The 17,043-nt window shown below is 43.3% G+C and overlaps 1 protein-coding gene across 1 annotated transcript in view; it reads left to right on the forward strand.

The window, feature by feature from the left end:
• Window positions 1-15,988, forward strand: part of LOC126252286 (uncharacterized) — a 42,399-nt gene extending 26,411 nt beyond the window's left edge. The window contains exons 2-3 of the mRNA XM_049953161.1: window positions 13,903-14,509; window positions 15,914-15,988. Of these exons, the coding sequence (XP_049809118.1) occupies window positions 13,903-14,509; window positions 15,914-15,988 (682 nt within the window). The remainder of the gene's footprint in view (window positions 1-13,902; window positions 14,510-15,913) is intronic.
• The last annotated feature ends 1,055 nt before the right edge of the window (window positions 15,989-17,043 follow it).

Below are 17,043 nucleotides of genomic sequence, written 5' to 3' on the forward strand. Positions count from 1 at the left end.
GACTATTCCGCCACTCGGAAGACCACAATTTGACCCCTTTCAAACGCGCTCATTTGGCTGTAGTAAGCACAAGTGCGTTTCTGTGGCACAGTTGTCTGCTTGCTTCACACGTTTGCACCACACTGTGCCTTTTGGTTGTTGGCGTTCCCTATTAAAGGGTAGACACAGACGACGCTCTGGTAGCTATGCCGCTACATCTGTTGGCGGACGAGCCGGCAATTGTGAGCGAGCGGTCCTAGGCGCTTCAGTTCGGAACCGCGCTGCTGCTACGGTCGCAGGTTCGAATCCTGCCTCGGGCACGTATGTGTGTGTTGTCCTTATGTTTAGGTTTAAGTAGTTCTAAGTCTAGGGGACTGATGACCTCAGACGTTAAGTCCCATAGTGCTTAGAGCCATTTGTTGGCGGACGACGCTGAAACCATTATCAGTACATGTACTATCCCGCAGGCGGCATATGCCATCATCGGATCAAAATCGACGTCCTCTTTCCAATAGTGCTCATTTTCATTCCGGCAGCGTAACTTCGTTATCTCATGTTGTCTCCCGTTCCCTCTAGTGTGAATGCTTGTTCACAGATACAGGTGAACTGTAATGATATTATATTAGGAAGAACTCCACTTACAGCTGGCAAAATTGTTTTTTAAACCAGACCGGTAACGCGGCTTAAAAACGCATCATCAGATGAACCTACACCGTAAAAAGCAATGTAGTGTGTCACAACATTTCGTTGATATTAAAATTAATAAAGGAATATCCAAACTATACTTACAGCGTTAAAAGATTATAGGCATACCCATCGTTCCTAGTCAGAAATTACTATTCAGAGAATATTTTTAATAAACTTTAGCGTCCGCTCAGTATAATTCTTTTTTCTTTTAGCAAATTTTAAAGAATGGAGCACGTCTTTTTGCCTTTCGCTCGCCATAGTATTGACGATATTCTCTGAATAGTAAATTTTGACTGGGAGCTATGGATATGCCTATGATCTTTCAACGTTGTGAGCATAGTTTAGATGTTCCATTATTAATTGTAATATCCACAAAACTCCGGTCACACTGTACTTTGGTTTTTACCGCGTAGATTCACCTGAGGATGAAGCTGCGAAACCGGACGTGTTTTAATAAACAACGATTTACCAACTGTAAGCGGAGTTCTTCCTGACGTCATGCCTTTCAACAGCTGCGGTTGCCCGCAATATAAAATAGTTTGTGAACTGTAATGAACACCGGCGAATTTTCTGCGAATTTTGGTTCACTGCTTTTATTTCCATTCATTCCAGTGTACATCAGATTGTAGGAGCAACCTACAACATCAATATGCCATATTTTAGGAGCAGCCTACAACACCAATAGCTCATATCTCTGCAGAAAGCAGCCGCTCGTCGCTTACACTATGTAAGTATACCATCGCCTTGGCCTCTTCTACGGAATCGTGAAACTTCCTTCGTCAACTGCTCCTCGATTTGATTGCAATATCTTTCTTGCAGTAGCTTATGGGTTAAATGTTTTACTCCAACCTGGAGATAGTCGTCACCGGAAATCGTCGAAGCCCTATGTACTCACGTATTCGAGACACCTTTCTTGCGGACGTGGGCAGGCCAACAATGCTAGCATACGAAAGACGTCGTTGCCCAGCAATTACACCTCCGGAGCTGGGCTGGATAGTGTGATATCACCATTCACGCACGTTTCGCTTTATCGTCCGTGAGTATATTTTGCCTTATCACGCAACTGTCACAGTATTTTCATGTGCTTTGTTAAATGCGCTGCAGATTAGGTTAAGAGTTCTGTTTCAGTATTTTTACTACTCAGCGTAAGATATGCAGTTTGGGAACGATACTCACTATGCGGGTCTAGTGTAGCAGGGGATACAACCCGTCGGTTTTGAACAATGACGTCATTCCTTAGTCGTAGATAGTAATGTCTTCACTTCGAGGCATAGATAATAAAGCAGTTCTGTGTTCTAATAAGCGCTATCATTAAAATAATTGAATGTGAATCTAAAAGCGATCGTTTATCTATATTTCACTATTTTACCATATTTCACTTTCTTATTCCACCAATATGCTTCAGTAGCTGATAAGTGTTTTTTGGCTTATTAAAAAAAATCTCTCGAGGTAGAATAAACTGATCCTAAGATACAGATGCTTCAGTAGCTGATAAGTGGTTTTTGGCTTTAAAAAAAAAAAAATCTCACGAGATAGAATAAACTGATCCTACTTTATTAAGCAATCAATAAAAAAAGCTGTTATGTTTTAGTTTAGTTTTTTTATTGATTGCTTAATGAAGTAGGATCAGTTTATTCTATCTCGTGATTTTTTTTTTTTGAGAAGCCAAAAAACACTTATCAGCTACTGAAGGGAGCTACAACACTAAGAAGAATCGCTTCTCGGCTTTTGACAAGATCAATGTTTATCTCTCTCGCATTCCTTTGTTTCTCAACATTCTCCTCAGCTCTTTCATCTTTGTAATACATGCTCTCTGGCGACTTGTGACGTCATTGTTCAAAGCCGACGGGTTGTATCCCCTGCTACACTAGACCCCACTATGCATGGACGTTTCGCTTTATTAGAGCACAGTTAAAAGCACTTATAATTGTTATGTGGCACAATTTAATTACAGAATTTGGACAAATGTATTAACACCGGAGATGCTACCCAAGCCTGAAGGTTGTGCTTGTTGTATTTGACCACGAACGGCACCTGTTCAGTGTCCTCAATACATCGGAAGTGTCAGTCGTGGTTCTCTGTAGTTGTGAGTGAATTATGTCGGAGCTAAGTGAATTTGAACGTGGGCGAGTTGTTGGTGCTAGTAAGGTGCGTGCTTCCGTAGCGAAGGTAGCTGAAGTGTTGGTTTTTCAAGAAGCACCGAATCGGAGATTTATACCGGATACAGGGAAAGCGGAGAAACATCATCCACTTAGTCACAACGCGGACGAAATTGTGTGTTGAGTCGTTGTGACGGACGGTGGATGAAGAGGACTGAGACGAAAATTAAGAGGACAACAGCAGCAAAAGTCACTGTCAGCACAAAAACAACACAAAGGGAACTCCTAAGCTGTGAATCGCACGGCGAGCTGGAATTCCAAAACAACTAATGAATGACGCAAATGCCCATAACGGAAACGTCGTGCCGAATTCTATCTAGTCTATGATGGAAGAATGTCGTTTGGTCAGATGAGTCTTGTTTCAAACTGTTTCCAATTTGTGGCGGAGTTTACGTCCGAAGAGAAAAACACGGCGGCGGCTTCATGATGATTTGGACTGCCACATGGTACTATTCCATGGGCGCCATGGTTTCTCTGCAAGGTCGCATTTTGCCAAGGGCTATACGACCATTTTGGCTGACGATGCTCATCACACGGTACAATGTTTGCTCGCCAATGGCCAATGGTGATGCTGTGTTCCAAGAAGACTGGGCTCCTGTTCACACACTCGCATCATCCATGACTGGGTAATTTCCAAGAATGATTGCCTATCGAAGTCACGGGGTCCAAACGGTACATATCGAGCGTGCAATTGTAAATCGATCATGCAACTCTCGTCGCGGGCGTTATGAGTATGTTTACGGTGGTCACTATAGCAACGACAAAAAAGGAGCGTTAAAAAAAAACTTGTAATCACAAAGGAGACGACTTACCTTACTCGTCGTCGGTGTTGTCGTCGTGTGAAAGTCCATGTGATGTGTAGGCTACAGGGACAATTCTCATTTTGCCATAGCCTGGGTAAACTCTGCCAATATCACTCAAGAATTTCGGCAGTGTGTCACATGCGTTAACGTTTCCCTGCAAATGCAAGTTGTGGAAATAGAGATACTGAAACGAGTCCAGTTCGTCTCTTTGTCCTGGACGCCCTTCTCTTTTAATGGAAGACTTCACAAATTTCCATAGCCGCTCGATATTCTGCGTGTTCACGCTAGCATCATCCAAAGACTCCAACTCTATAGAGTGGTTCACGAGCTCGTGGTCGAATCCTTCAGCTTTCAGAGTCTTGTAGGACTGAAACCCGTCTGTAATGGTTTTAGAACCAGGCAGCATGAAGTGCTTTATCAGACCCACTGACGTGACCTCGTCTCGGGACAATGCTCTCACAATGAAACACTTCCGGGACTCTCGTTCTATTCCACCAAATACCCAAATGTGATCGATTTCACTCTTTGTAGGTCGTCCTCCCTGGTTCTTCCTTCTAGCTATATGAGATTCGCCCACTTCCACAACTTTACTCGCTCCACCAATTGGTACACTGTCGTTTGTCACTACCACATAACAGACTTCTCTGCAAAACCCGAAATAGTCACACACGGTATTAGCAAGTAACTCAGTTTCCGATGCTGTTGCTTGCAACGTGTAGTCTCGAATCCAACAAGATAGAAGAATTACGCTGGTCTGGATGGATAATTTGGAAGAGGCGAACCACGTATTCTTCCTGGAGCTCGTTCGTTTTCCGCACTGTCCTCAATGAAATTTCTACAATGGTTTACATTTAGCTATTTTTCGATATAATCGCCATTTCCGTCGATACATTTTTGTAGACGCTGTGGCAGTGTTTGTATGCCCATGTCATACCAGCTCGCCGCCATGCTGTTCAGAAAGTTATGAACCTCTTCTTTCACCTCGTCGTCGGAGCTTAACCACTTTCCGGCCAAATGATTTTTTAACTTAGGGAACAGGTGACAGTCACTGGGCGCCAAGTCAGGACTATAGGGTGGGTGGGTGATTATGTTCCACTGAAACTGTTGAAGCAGAGCAATGGTCGGCCGAGCGATGTGTGGGCGAGCCTTGTCATGGAGAATGTGTACGCCCTTGCTCAACATTCCTCTTCTCCGGTTCTGAATTCCCGCTTGAGTTTTTTCAGAGTCTCACAGTACCTGTCAGCGCTAACTGCGGTCCCAGTGGGCATAAAGTCGACCAACAGTACCCCCTTCCGATCTCAAAAAACGGCTGTCATGACTTTACCGGCAGACTGTGTTTGTTTGAATTTCCGTGGCTTTGGCGAAGAAGGATGCCGCCACTGGCGTGATTGATGTTGGGTCTCAGGTGTAAAGTGGTGTGCCAAGGTTTCGTCACCCTTGACAATTGAGTCCAGAAAGTTGTCCCGTTCGGCTGCAACGCGGTGAAGAAATGCGCGGGAAGTATCAACTCGTTGCCGCATGTGGTCCTCAGTCAGCATGAGTGGCACACATCTTGCGCGCACCTTCCGGTAGCTCAGTGTTTCCGTTAAAATTCTGTGATCGGTGCTTCGGGAAACCTCAGGAACCAACGTGCAGAGATCATCCAGGGTGATCCGCCGATCTTCACGCATGCTTTGCTCAACCTTCAGCACTGTCTCCTTAGAAATTGACGGTCTCCCGCTCCTTTGTTCGTCGTGAATTTCGGTCCGACCACCTGCAAACTCTGTTCACCACTTACGAACATTTTTGACATCCATGTACGACTCACCATACACTTCTGTCAATCGACGATGGATTTCAATCGGCGCAGTGCTCTTTGCGTTCAAAAACCGAATAACTGCGCGCAATTCGCACTAGGCGGTAACATCGAACGGGAGCTTCATTCTCAATGGCTGCCAAGTCAAGACAGCGCCTCAGCGTGGCGTGCGCATGTTTACACACAGCGCGTGAAGCACTCTTCATAACAGTGTGACCAACTGCCAAACAAACAGAGTTCTATACTTATAAGAAAATAGGAGACCTTACTTTTGGGATTACCCTCGTACATCTCAGATGCTTCGATTCTCTTCTGCTCTGGTTTATCACAGTCCATATTCCACTACCATACATTGCTGTGCTCCAAAAGTACTTTCTCAGAAATGTCTCCCTCGAATTAAGGCCTATGTTCGATACTAGTAGACTTCTCTTGGCCAAGAATGCCCTTTTTTCCAGTGCTAGTCTGCGTTTTATGTCTTCCTTGCTCCGTCCGTCATGGGTTATTTTACTGCACAGGTAGCAGAATTCCTAAATTTCACCTGTTTCGTGATCATCACTCCCGATGTTCTCTCTGTTCTCATTTCTACTACTACTCATTACATTAATCTTTCTTCGATTTAGTTTCAGTCCACATTCTGTACTCATTAGACTACTCATTTCATTCAATAGATCCTGTAATTCTTCTTCAGTTTCACTGAGGATAGCCATGTCATCAAATCTTATCATTGATATCGTTTCACCTTGAATTTTAATTCCACCCTTCAACATTTCTTTCATTTTCATGATGGCTTCTTCGATATACAGTTTGAACAGTAGGGGCGAAAGACTACCTTCCTGTCTTACGCAGCATTCTTGGTCGTCCATTCTTATTATTCTCTCTTGGCTCTTGTACATGTTATTTATTATCCATATCTCCCTACAGCTTACCCCTATTTCCCTCATAATTTCAAACACCTTGCATCATTTGATATTATCGAACACTTTTTCCAAGTCGATAAATGCTATTAAAGTGTCCTGATTTTTTCTTTAGTCTTACTTCCATTATTAACCTCAAAGGCAGAACCGCCTCTCTGATGCCTTTACCTTTCCTAAAGCCAAACTCATCGTCATCTAACAGATCCTCAGTTTTCTTTCGCATTGTTCTGTTTATTATTCTTGCCAGCAACTTCGATGGTGTTATGCTGACTGTCGGATAATTCTCGCACTTTTCAGCTCTTGCAGTCCTTGGAATTGTGTGGATGATATTTTTACGAAATTCGCCTGGCATATCACCAGACTCATACATTCTACACACCAACGCGAACAATCGTTCTGTTACCACTTCCCTCAATAATTTTAGAAATTCTGATGAAATGTTATCTATCCCTTCTGCCTATCCGATCCTAAGTTTTCCAAAGCTCTTTTAAATTCTGATTCTGATATTGGATCCCCTTTCACTTCCTTACCGACACTTATTTCTTCTTCTATCACGTAAGACAAGTCTTCCTCTCATAGAGACCTTCAGTGTGCTCCTTCGACCCACCTGCTCTCTCTCTCTCTCCTCTGCATTTAACAGTGGAATTTCCATTGCACTCTTAATGTTACCACCCTCGCTTTTAATTTCACCGAAGGTTGCTTTGACTTTTCTACATATTGAGTCACTCCTTCTGACGATCATTCCTTTTTCAATTTCTTCACATTTTTGATGCAGCCATTTCGTCTTAGTTTCCCTGCACTTCATATTTATTTTATTCCAAAGTGACTCTTATTTCCGTATTCTTGAATTTCCTTGAACATTTTTATACTTCCTTCTTTCATCGATCATCTGCATTTTTTCTTCTGTTATGCATAGTTTCCTCGTGGTTACATTCTTCGTGACTACGTTTTTCTTTATAACTTCTGTGACTGCTCTTTTTGGAGGCGTAAGAAATAACAACATTCTAAAAATTCAAATCAAAATGTAGCAAACATTATCATTACGTCACCGATCATAGCGAACAGCTAATATAGCAGTCACCCCTGAACCTGTATCAGGAGTTTATTACTGTAAGCGCATGAAATTGAATCTAGAGCACTGATGCTATCTACTTTGTTTACTGTATTACCTGTACATGTCATAAGGAAATGGTTACCTTTAAACTGCTATTGTTCGAGTTGTCCAAACTACACTGAACAGCCAAAGAAACTGGTACACCTGTCTAATATCGTGTAGGACTCCGCGAGTACGCAGAAGTGCCGCAACACGACGTGGCATGGACTCGACTAATGTCTGAAGTAGTGCTGGAGGGAACTGAAACCATGAATCCTGCAGGGCTGTCCATAATCAGTAAGAGTACCGAGTGGTGGAGATCTCTTCTGAACAGGACGTTGCAAAGGCATCCCAGATATGCTCAATAATATTCATGTCTGCGGAGTTTGGTGGCCAGTGGGAGTGTTTAAACTTAGAAGAGTGTTCCTGGAGCCACGCTGTACCAATTCTGGACGTGTGGGGTGTCTCATTGTCGTGCTGGAACTGCCCGAGTCCGTCGGAATGCACAATGGACATGAATGGATGCAGGTGATCGGACGGGTTGCTTATGTGCGTGTCACCTTTCAGAGTCGTTTCTAGAAGTATCAGGGGTCCCATATCACTCCAACTGCACACGCCCCACACCATTAGAGAGCCTCCACCAGCTTGAACAGTCCCATGCTGACATGCAGGCTCCATGGATTCATGAGGTTGACTCCATACCCGTACACGTCCATCCGCTCAACACAATTTAAAACGATACTCGTAAGACCGGGCAACATGTTTCCAGTCATCAACAGTCCAATGTCGGTGCTGACGGGCCCAGGCGAGGCGTAAAGCTTTGTGTCGTGCAGTCATAAAGGGTACAGGGGTGGGCTTTCGTTGAATGGTTCGCACGCTGACACTTGTTGATGGCCCAGCATTGAAATATGCAGCAGTATCTGGGATGACTTGCAACGTGCTGTTCAGAAGAGATCTCCACCCCCTCGTACTCTTACCGATTTATGGACTGCCCTGCGGGATTTTGGTGTCAATTCCCTCCAACACTACTTCAGACGTTAGTCGAGTCCATGCCACGTCATGTTGCGGCAATTCTGCTCCCCTACACTTCATTGGGCACGTGTACCAGTTTCTTTGGCTCTTCAGTGTATAATGAAGTGGAGACAGGCGCGAGCCATCTTCCGTATGCCGGCAATGCAAATTTCCGAGGTATTTATGGACCGTTTCTGAACAAACTATTAAACATAGAACCTTGAAACTTGGGATACATATTTTCAGTAATAATTGCTTTAATCTAGTGCAAATTAGGGCACATCGAATGTTTAGAGACGGTTTGACATTTTTTCAAACATTTGGTTTCTTTTTTTTTTGTTTTTGTAATTTATAATTGATTTTGGCCTACCTCAAAAGAAATACACGCACAATGCCAAATGTGTATGTGTTTGTTCATTTGTTGTCTTGGAACAACTGCACAGAATTTCAACGTTCTGTGACAAACCATTCAGGAAATAATGGTACCTGCAGAATAAAAAATGTAGTTTTGACAAAACTTCACTTAAAGTTTTATTGTATATTATTTACAAATTTTTGTTACAGTGCATTGAATTAATATTTTCCTGCACCATATTCAGCATCATCTGAATTGTAGGATTGTCCCTTCTTTTAGTCTTGGCTCTTCTTCTTTTTCTCTCTTCTTTTGTGCAATTGAGAGCAGCTATGTCCGCTTTACGAATTCTTGAAAAATCGATATTATGCAACACCAGTCTAGTGTTTGCACCTGCATTTACTCCAAGTATCTCCAGTACTTCAATTTTTCTTGATGTTCCATCATTAAACACAAAACAGCGTCTAATACCCCAAATTGTAAAGTTTCATAGTGTACGAAGACCGTTTTCGGTAGGCGACTCCAAATTACAGAGTTCAAACTTTCATTCAAATTTTGAGTTTTTCCATATAAGCACTTCTTGAGTAGATCAGTACTAGCCAAGTCCCTAAATATAGGTTTTATTGCTCTCATAACTGCTAGAGGTAAAGAGTGTTTGTGTTTATAATTTTCGACAGAACATAATGCCCGATTATATTTGCACGAAGTTTCAGGGCCGTTTGGTCAAAGGCTGTGTTGTGAGCCTTCATCACTTGATACTTTATGGAAAAATATTGCACTCACAGCTCTTCTCATATTTTCCAAATCATTACAGTTCCTTCTTTTGGCTAACCCATAGTAAACTTGCAGCGTGTCTATTTCACGGTTTGTAATTGTCCTTTTCCTCCAAGTTTTTTTTCTATCTTCTAATTTATGTCCTGCCTTTTCCTTTAGAAGCTTTCTCAGCCTTGAGTCAAGTCTTTTCTGAACATGTCCTATGCATTCTAGTTTTGTAATCTGAATGTCAGGGCCATATGGCTTCTCTTCACAGATTTTTGCGAAGGCTTTACTGTCGCCATCAACGAGACATTTCGTGTACATGACACCTCTTGCACTGACAGAGCGCTGACATATTTTTCGTACTCCAGCCACTTCCATACTCCCACTTGGTCCACTATAATTTTTTTCACGGATGTGTTTTGCTCCTGGGTCATTTTGACAAACAAATCAAAATTTACTCATCACTTCTACATCTAAAACATTTCCAGTGTCAAAAGATGTGACAGAGACGATGCCATTGACAGACGTGTGCCCTCGTTTCTGCCATGAACCATAAAAACAAGCTGTTATGTGTGTGGAATTATCTTCGGTGTTTGCATTTATCGCTTGCTGAGCTGCTTCTTTCATTGACAAGTTACACTTCTCACTGACAGCTGAACCAATGACTTTATTATAAACTGAAAATCGCGTGGGAGGCTGAGGAACATCTAGAAGTGCATAGAAAACCTTTACTGCCTGCATACCTTTACCTATTGATCTAAGTCCATATACAAGGTATATATTATTGTCAAATAACTTAGCTGGACCTAAGGTAGACGTCATTGTTGCCGCAGTATATTTGCACTTAGCACATTCTAAAACTAGCTGACTCACAATACCCTTGCGAATATTTCTTTTCTCACCCAAAGATATAATACCAGCACACTCCTTACATCGTGTATGTGAACTGATAGATTCACTCAGCATCTTTAAGTCAATTGTAATATTTCCACTGTTTTCTCTGTTTTGAAGGTTTATGTGACAGTCAAACACAGAATCAAGTTTTACTTTCAACTTCATTCTTGATGCACTTATGGGTTGCTTGTTTGAAGTACGTGAAGGCAGACATTCTTCTTGTTTGCTGCTTTTATTACTTGTGTATTGATTTCCTCAGAATCTTGTCTTTGGTGAAAACTTCTTTATTCTCGGCATTTCCTTTGCAGAAATGAATCACAACAGCAATTCACGAGTGTAAATAAACAAAACTAAGTGATCACCGTCTGTTGTCGAATGACGTTCAGTTGTCACCCTGTTTACAGTCTGGAAAACCATTGAAATGTAAATCAAAGATACTTACATCACAAGGACATACCACGAGGTCATATGCACGAAATATTACAATAACATGAAAGTGGGTGTGGCACTTGACGGACAATGTACTGTGAAATTGACGATATCTCGGAAAATTATCGTCAGATTTGCATGAAACAAAGCTCATTTTACAAAGGAAACTATAAAGTATTTGAAATGACCATAAAAGAAATTTCGATTTTTTGAGTCGATTTCACACAATTAATTTACAGGGCCAGTAAAATAAATTTTCATAGGCACTGTGCATGATACTGCACACAGCGGAAATGCTGTTTTCACATTGACAAGAGTTACGAAGCTCTTCAGGAGTCCATGATATATGGCGAAAATGGTGTCCCAATCATTTTTAATGGGAATTTGATTCTTTAAAGAATCGGGCATGGGTGGTTTACTGGAGTGTTTCAGGACTGCCTACAGCGCAGACAATGGTGGAGCTACCTTAAAAAAAAAATACTGTAACTATTCACGATGGAGTTTACCACTGTTTGACTGTTTGGGTCAATACCTGATTGATAAAGATGAAGCACTACTCACTCATTACAGGCGCTTCCAGATATCCATTTGTGTATGTTGCAGAAGTACGTAATGCCGGAAATCCGAGCTAAGATACAGTATGCAGAATGTTTCGCAACAGGCGTCACTGGAAACAATTTATCGTCGAGTACAGAAAGTTACAGGTTGTCAGGCAACAGGGAGCCGGTCATGGTTCTCGAGAAAGAATTGGTAGTACAGTAGAACTTCAGGAGCTAGTGGTGGATGATATGGGAGATGATAAATAACAATTTGTGAAGTTGTACGCGAAATGCACACTTGAATGAACAATACTGATGGAGCACCATTTCCACAACTTTTGTAAACAACAGGTGCAAGAAATTGGGCCAAACAGTTTTGATTCCAGAGCTCAGTTCTGTCAATGGATTAAGTCGTAATGCGTGCATTAAACCTGTCTGTCAGTTTAGACAGCTGCTGAGAGCTTAGGTCGAGGACCGGTGAACCAGCCAGTCTGTGGATGGTTTTTAGGCGGTTTTCCATCTGCCTTAGCGAATGCGGGCTGGTTCCCTTTATTCTGTCTCAGTTACACTATGTCGGTGATTACTGTGCAAACAAGTTCTCCACGTACACGTACACCACCATTACTCTACCACACAAGCATAGGGGTTACACTCGTCTGGTGTAAGACGTTTCCTGGGGGGGTCTACCGGGGGCGAACCGCACAATAACCCTGGGTTCGGTGTGGGACGGCGGAGGGGAGAAGTGGACTGCGGTAGTCGTCGTGGGGTTGTGGACCACTGCGGCTGCGACGGGGACGGAGCCTCTCTGTCGTTTCTAGGTCCCTGGCAGATCTATACACACTCTACGACAAAAAATGACGCACTACGAAGAAATAATTCGAATGGGATGGTAACGGGTAGATGTGATATACATGTACAGACAAACAAATGATCACAATTTCAGAAAAATTGGTTGATTTATTCAAGAGAAAGAGCTTCACAAAAACAGCAAGTCAATAATGCGTTGGTCTACCTCTGGCCCTTATGCAAGCAGTCACTCGGATTGACACTAACTGATAAGAGTTGTTGGATGTCGTCCTGAAAGATAACGTGTTAAATTCTGCCAAAATGAAGACAAGCAATGGAGACTCTTGTCGCACGTGGACGGGCATTATTTTGCTGAAATGTAAGCCCAAGATGGCTTGCAACAAGTGACAGGCAACAATACAGTGCGCAGAATGTCGTCAACGTACCGCTGTGCTGTAAGAATGGCGCAGATGACAACGAGACCACACTTTCGGTTGTTGGGTGGTATGACGATCGACAGTGAAGATGGTATCCCATAGCTGTCTGAGGCGTGTCCAGACACATCTGTGGCCTGGAATCTCATTGACTGGAGTAGAATTGCTTTCAGTTATGAGTTCCGTTTCGAACTGAGCTCCGATGGCCAACGGAGACATTTCTGGAGATGCCCTGGACAGCAATGAGATACCAACCTCACCGTCGCTCGTCATAGGACCTGACAACCAGGAGTGATGCTTGCCTTCGTGCCTGCCAGACCCTACCTTGGCCCGCAAGGTCACCAGATCCCTCCCTAACTGAGAACGTTTGGAGCATTATGGGAAGGCCCTTCAACCAGCTCGGGATTTTGACGATCTAACGCGCCAATTGGACAGAATTTGGCACGATGTCCATCAGGAGGACATCCAACAAATCTGTCGATCAGCGTCAATTCGAGTAACTGCTTACGCAAGAGACAGAGGTGCACCATCGTGTTACTGACTTGCTCAATTTCTGAAGCTCTTTCTCTTGAATGAATCATCAAATTTTTTCTGAAATTGTAATCATTTGTTTGTCTGTACATTTACATCACATATACCGAGTTCCGTCCCATTGGGATAATTCCTTCCTGGTGCGTCGTAAGAGAGTATTTCACTCTACAGTTATGCACACAGGACAGAGTCCCTACAGAGGAGCCCGTGGTCACTTTGTAGCGCTGCAGATGGCGCATAACGAGAACAAGATTGTCATATGACCCTCCACCACTGAAGTAATTTGGGGCTGTGTCACCCCTTGTCAGTAATACCCAACAGGTGCTGTCAGGTGCTGTCAATGAAATTAGACATGCCAAATTGGATGATTGTTTTTGATACATCCTGTTTATGGAAACATTGTATATTTTCTTGTATTCACTGCTCCAGATTTGCACCTGGTGGCCAAAATTGGAACTAATTTTTTTAAAGTGTAAATCGATTCCACATTAATGTTGTTACTTATCTACCAAATGTCGCTACCATACGATAATTACAGCCCACACTGGACATCTTAGAGTAGCTGCACTTTAATTGTAACCACCTGTTATAAGAAATTACAAATATCCGATTGGCGCGTGGTCCTCTTGTTCATTGTTATGCTGTTGTCGCTGACGCCTGTGCCGCTCTCCCACAGGCAGGATGGCCAGCAGCAGTAGCAGCAGCAACAGAGCGGCGCCGAAGCCGCGCCGGCGCAGCGCCAGCCAGTGCGCCTCCCTGCGCGCAGCCAGCTCCCGGGGCCCCGCTATCAGCTGCAGCCTCACCAGCCTGCAGCCCGCCCTGGTGCGAGCCGTCCCCGATCCCACGGGCAAAATTAGGACGTACGAAGAGCCGGCGGACAGAAGGCAGTTGAGTTCCTGGCTGGAACGCAAACACCTCGACGAGCTCAAGAAGAAGCAAGAAGAGCTCGCCAAGAAACGTGCGGAACAGGTGAAGCGCGAGCACGAAGAGGCGGAGCGCCAGCACCGCCTGCAAGAGGCGCAGCAGCGCAGGAAGGCGCAGGAGGCGCGGCAGCAGCTGCAGCAGGAGGCGGCCAGGCGGCGCGCCGAGCTGGAGGAGCGGGCGCAGCGCGAGCTGCAGGCGGCGGAGCGCCAGCGGCACCTGCAGGAGCTGCAGCGCCGCAGGGAGGCGCAGGCGGCGCGCGCGCGCCGGGAGGAGACCGCCAGGGCCAGCGCGCTGCGCGACGCGCAGGCCGAGCGCGACCGGCAGGCGGCGCAGCGGCGCGCGCGCCACGAGCAGTACCTGCGGCGCAAGGCCGAGCAGGAGGCGCGCGCCCGCGAGCAGGACAGGCTGCGCGCGCAGAAGGTTTGTCCTCCGCGCAGAACACCAAAATGTCAGTGGTGCAAGGCCAGTGTCGAGGCCCCTGTAAACGATCAAACATTTTGTCAAACTTAACCTGAGTTTCTCCTGGCGTATACAACTTTCTAATAACTTCCGGGAATTCAGCCAGGTAAGACTTTCAGCGACTGCCGACATTTCGGCTGTAGAACACTCCGGCATTTTCAAGGCAAACTGCAAAGGATAGGCGACGTACACGCAAATTTAAAACCTCGGTTCTCGGACTGAAGCAGGAAAGATAACACACACACTGAACACTAGCGCCACCAAAGATGACCAAAGTCAGTGATATCGATAGTGAGACTACGAATTCGCAGGTGACGTAGCCTCGCGGAGGTAAAAATAAGAGGAGTTGTCCTGACGTCACAAACTTGAAGCCGACCCAAGTGAAGATCCGCCATGTTAGCTACACAAAAACATTCGCTTCTGGTAGTTTGATTCCGTGTAGTCATGAAGAGTTTTGATAAAAAATGCCGGCTTGCATCGCTTACTGGTGTACTAATCGTTCTGATTGTAGTATAAAATTTAAACAAATCACATTTCATTCGTAAGTCGACTTATTTAAGCGCTATTTTCTTATATATAGTTGAAATTCTGATGCACTGTAATTGCTGGAGCTCATCCAGGATCATCCTGCAGACACTTATTTAAAGAGCTAGAGATCTTCACTGTAGCCTCATAATGTATATATTCAGTTATGAAATTTGTTATTAACAATCCGAACGAATTCAAAAGTAATAGCAGTGTACATGGATACAGCACTAGGAGAAAGGATGATATTCACTACTCAAGGTTAAATCTAACTTTGGCTCAGAATGGGGTAAATTATGCTGCCACGAAAGTCTTTGGTCACTTACCTAATAGCATCAAAAGTCTGACAGATAGCCATATAGCATTTAAAAGGAAATTAAAAGAATTTCTTAACGGCAACTCCTACTCATTAGATGAATTTTTGGATATAGTAAGTGGGTAATTTCCCCAACCCCCACAAAAAAAAAATTAAAATATTAAGTGTCATGTAATATTTTGTGGAATGTAACATTTTGTATAGACACCTTTTATTGACCTGCCACATTCCACATTATTATGAAGTGTCGTATTCATGATCTATGGAACAAGTTCTAATCTAATCTAATCTTTTACAGTATGGTTTTATTTCTGTGATTTGACTTTAGATTTCCTATCAGTCCTATGCGAAGAGCTCTCTGGAGGTCAGCAATACACTTGGTTTTCATTGTTTGGTTATTCCCAAGTAAAAGCCCTGGCAAGAAATATCCTGGAAATCGGGACTAATGTTTTAAAATGCGATAATTTAATATCAAAGTTATATAACTACATGTAGTTAATTAAATCTTCAATAACCTATTACAGTGGTTAAATTATAAGTACATAAAGGGTTACATATTTGTTAAAGCAAAGTTCCCGATCTATGTCCAGGCTATTTAGACCATTACATTATTTACTGTGTTGTCGTGTTACCCTGGAAATTGCTGTTATTTGCCACACTGAATGTCACTTGGTAGGTACAATTTAAAAACAAAGCAGATGTGTAAACTACAGTGGGCTTGACAATCTTAAATTCCGTTCTTTTCCTTCGTAATTTAACGAATCTTTCACTTTGTTGACATGACAGCTGGTTTGTTTACATCATCCCTGTATACATCTATGGGACACCAAACGAAATAAGGCTAGTTTCTTGCGAACTTGAACATTTAAAATTTGCATTTGACTTGAAAATGCAACGAATACAAAATTGGTGCCTCTAAACTATCAATCATTGCTTTTGGAGTTCTGACTTTATTAATTATCGACACAAAAACAATGAAAGTGAATAGAAATGGATTACGAAAGCACGCTTTTCATAGCATATATTTCTCGGTTATTCGAAGTGTACAAACAAAAAAGCATTACAGTACTGAGGCCAGAAGCGTCATATTTTCATGTCGTGTTACTGTATCGAATACGCATTTGAGACCAGAAAAACGTTTGAAGTTGCGTTCCTTATGCTGTATTGTTCACTAAAACAGTGTAACATTTACTATATAAAATAAATATCGCGTGCACACGACAGAACTAACGAACAAGAAGGAATTGTAAACACTCGTCTGCTAATGTTTTGGGGGACCAAGATGGCGGTACGCCCAGCCCACTGGCTTCAAAACAACGTACAGTGTAAGTCTGTAGCGCCATCTCCCCTTATTCTACCTCAATGGGTAGCATTGACTCTGTCCCTCTGTTTTTTTTTTGACAAGGGAGAGAGCCGGATTCCAAACAGAGTTTAAACAAAAACCACCATCCCTGGTAACGAGGTTGCTCGCTAATTTAATCTCAACTGCCTCCTTAATAACACTTTCACGATAGCTGGACGTGCATGCCAATATCTCGATGTTATTATATAACATGGGTTACCAGTATCCAGGCAATGTTCGGCAATAGCAGATCTACTTGGCTGCTGTAATCATGTGTGCCGTTTATGCTCAGTACATCGGTCCTCCACGGTC

The sequence above is a fragment of the Schistocerca nitens genome, chromosome 4 (assembly GCF_023898315.1).
Source record: "Schistocerca nitens isolate TAMUIC-IGC-003100 chromosome 4, iqSchNite1.1, whole genome shotgun sequence".
NCBI lineage: Eukaryota > Metazoa > Arthropoda > Insecta > Orthoptera > Acrididae > Schistocerca > Schistocerca nitens.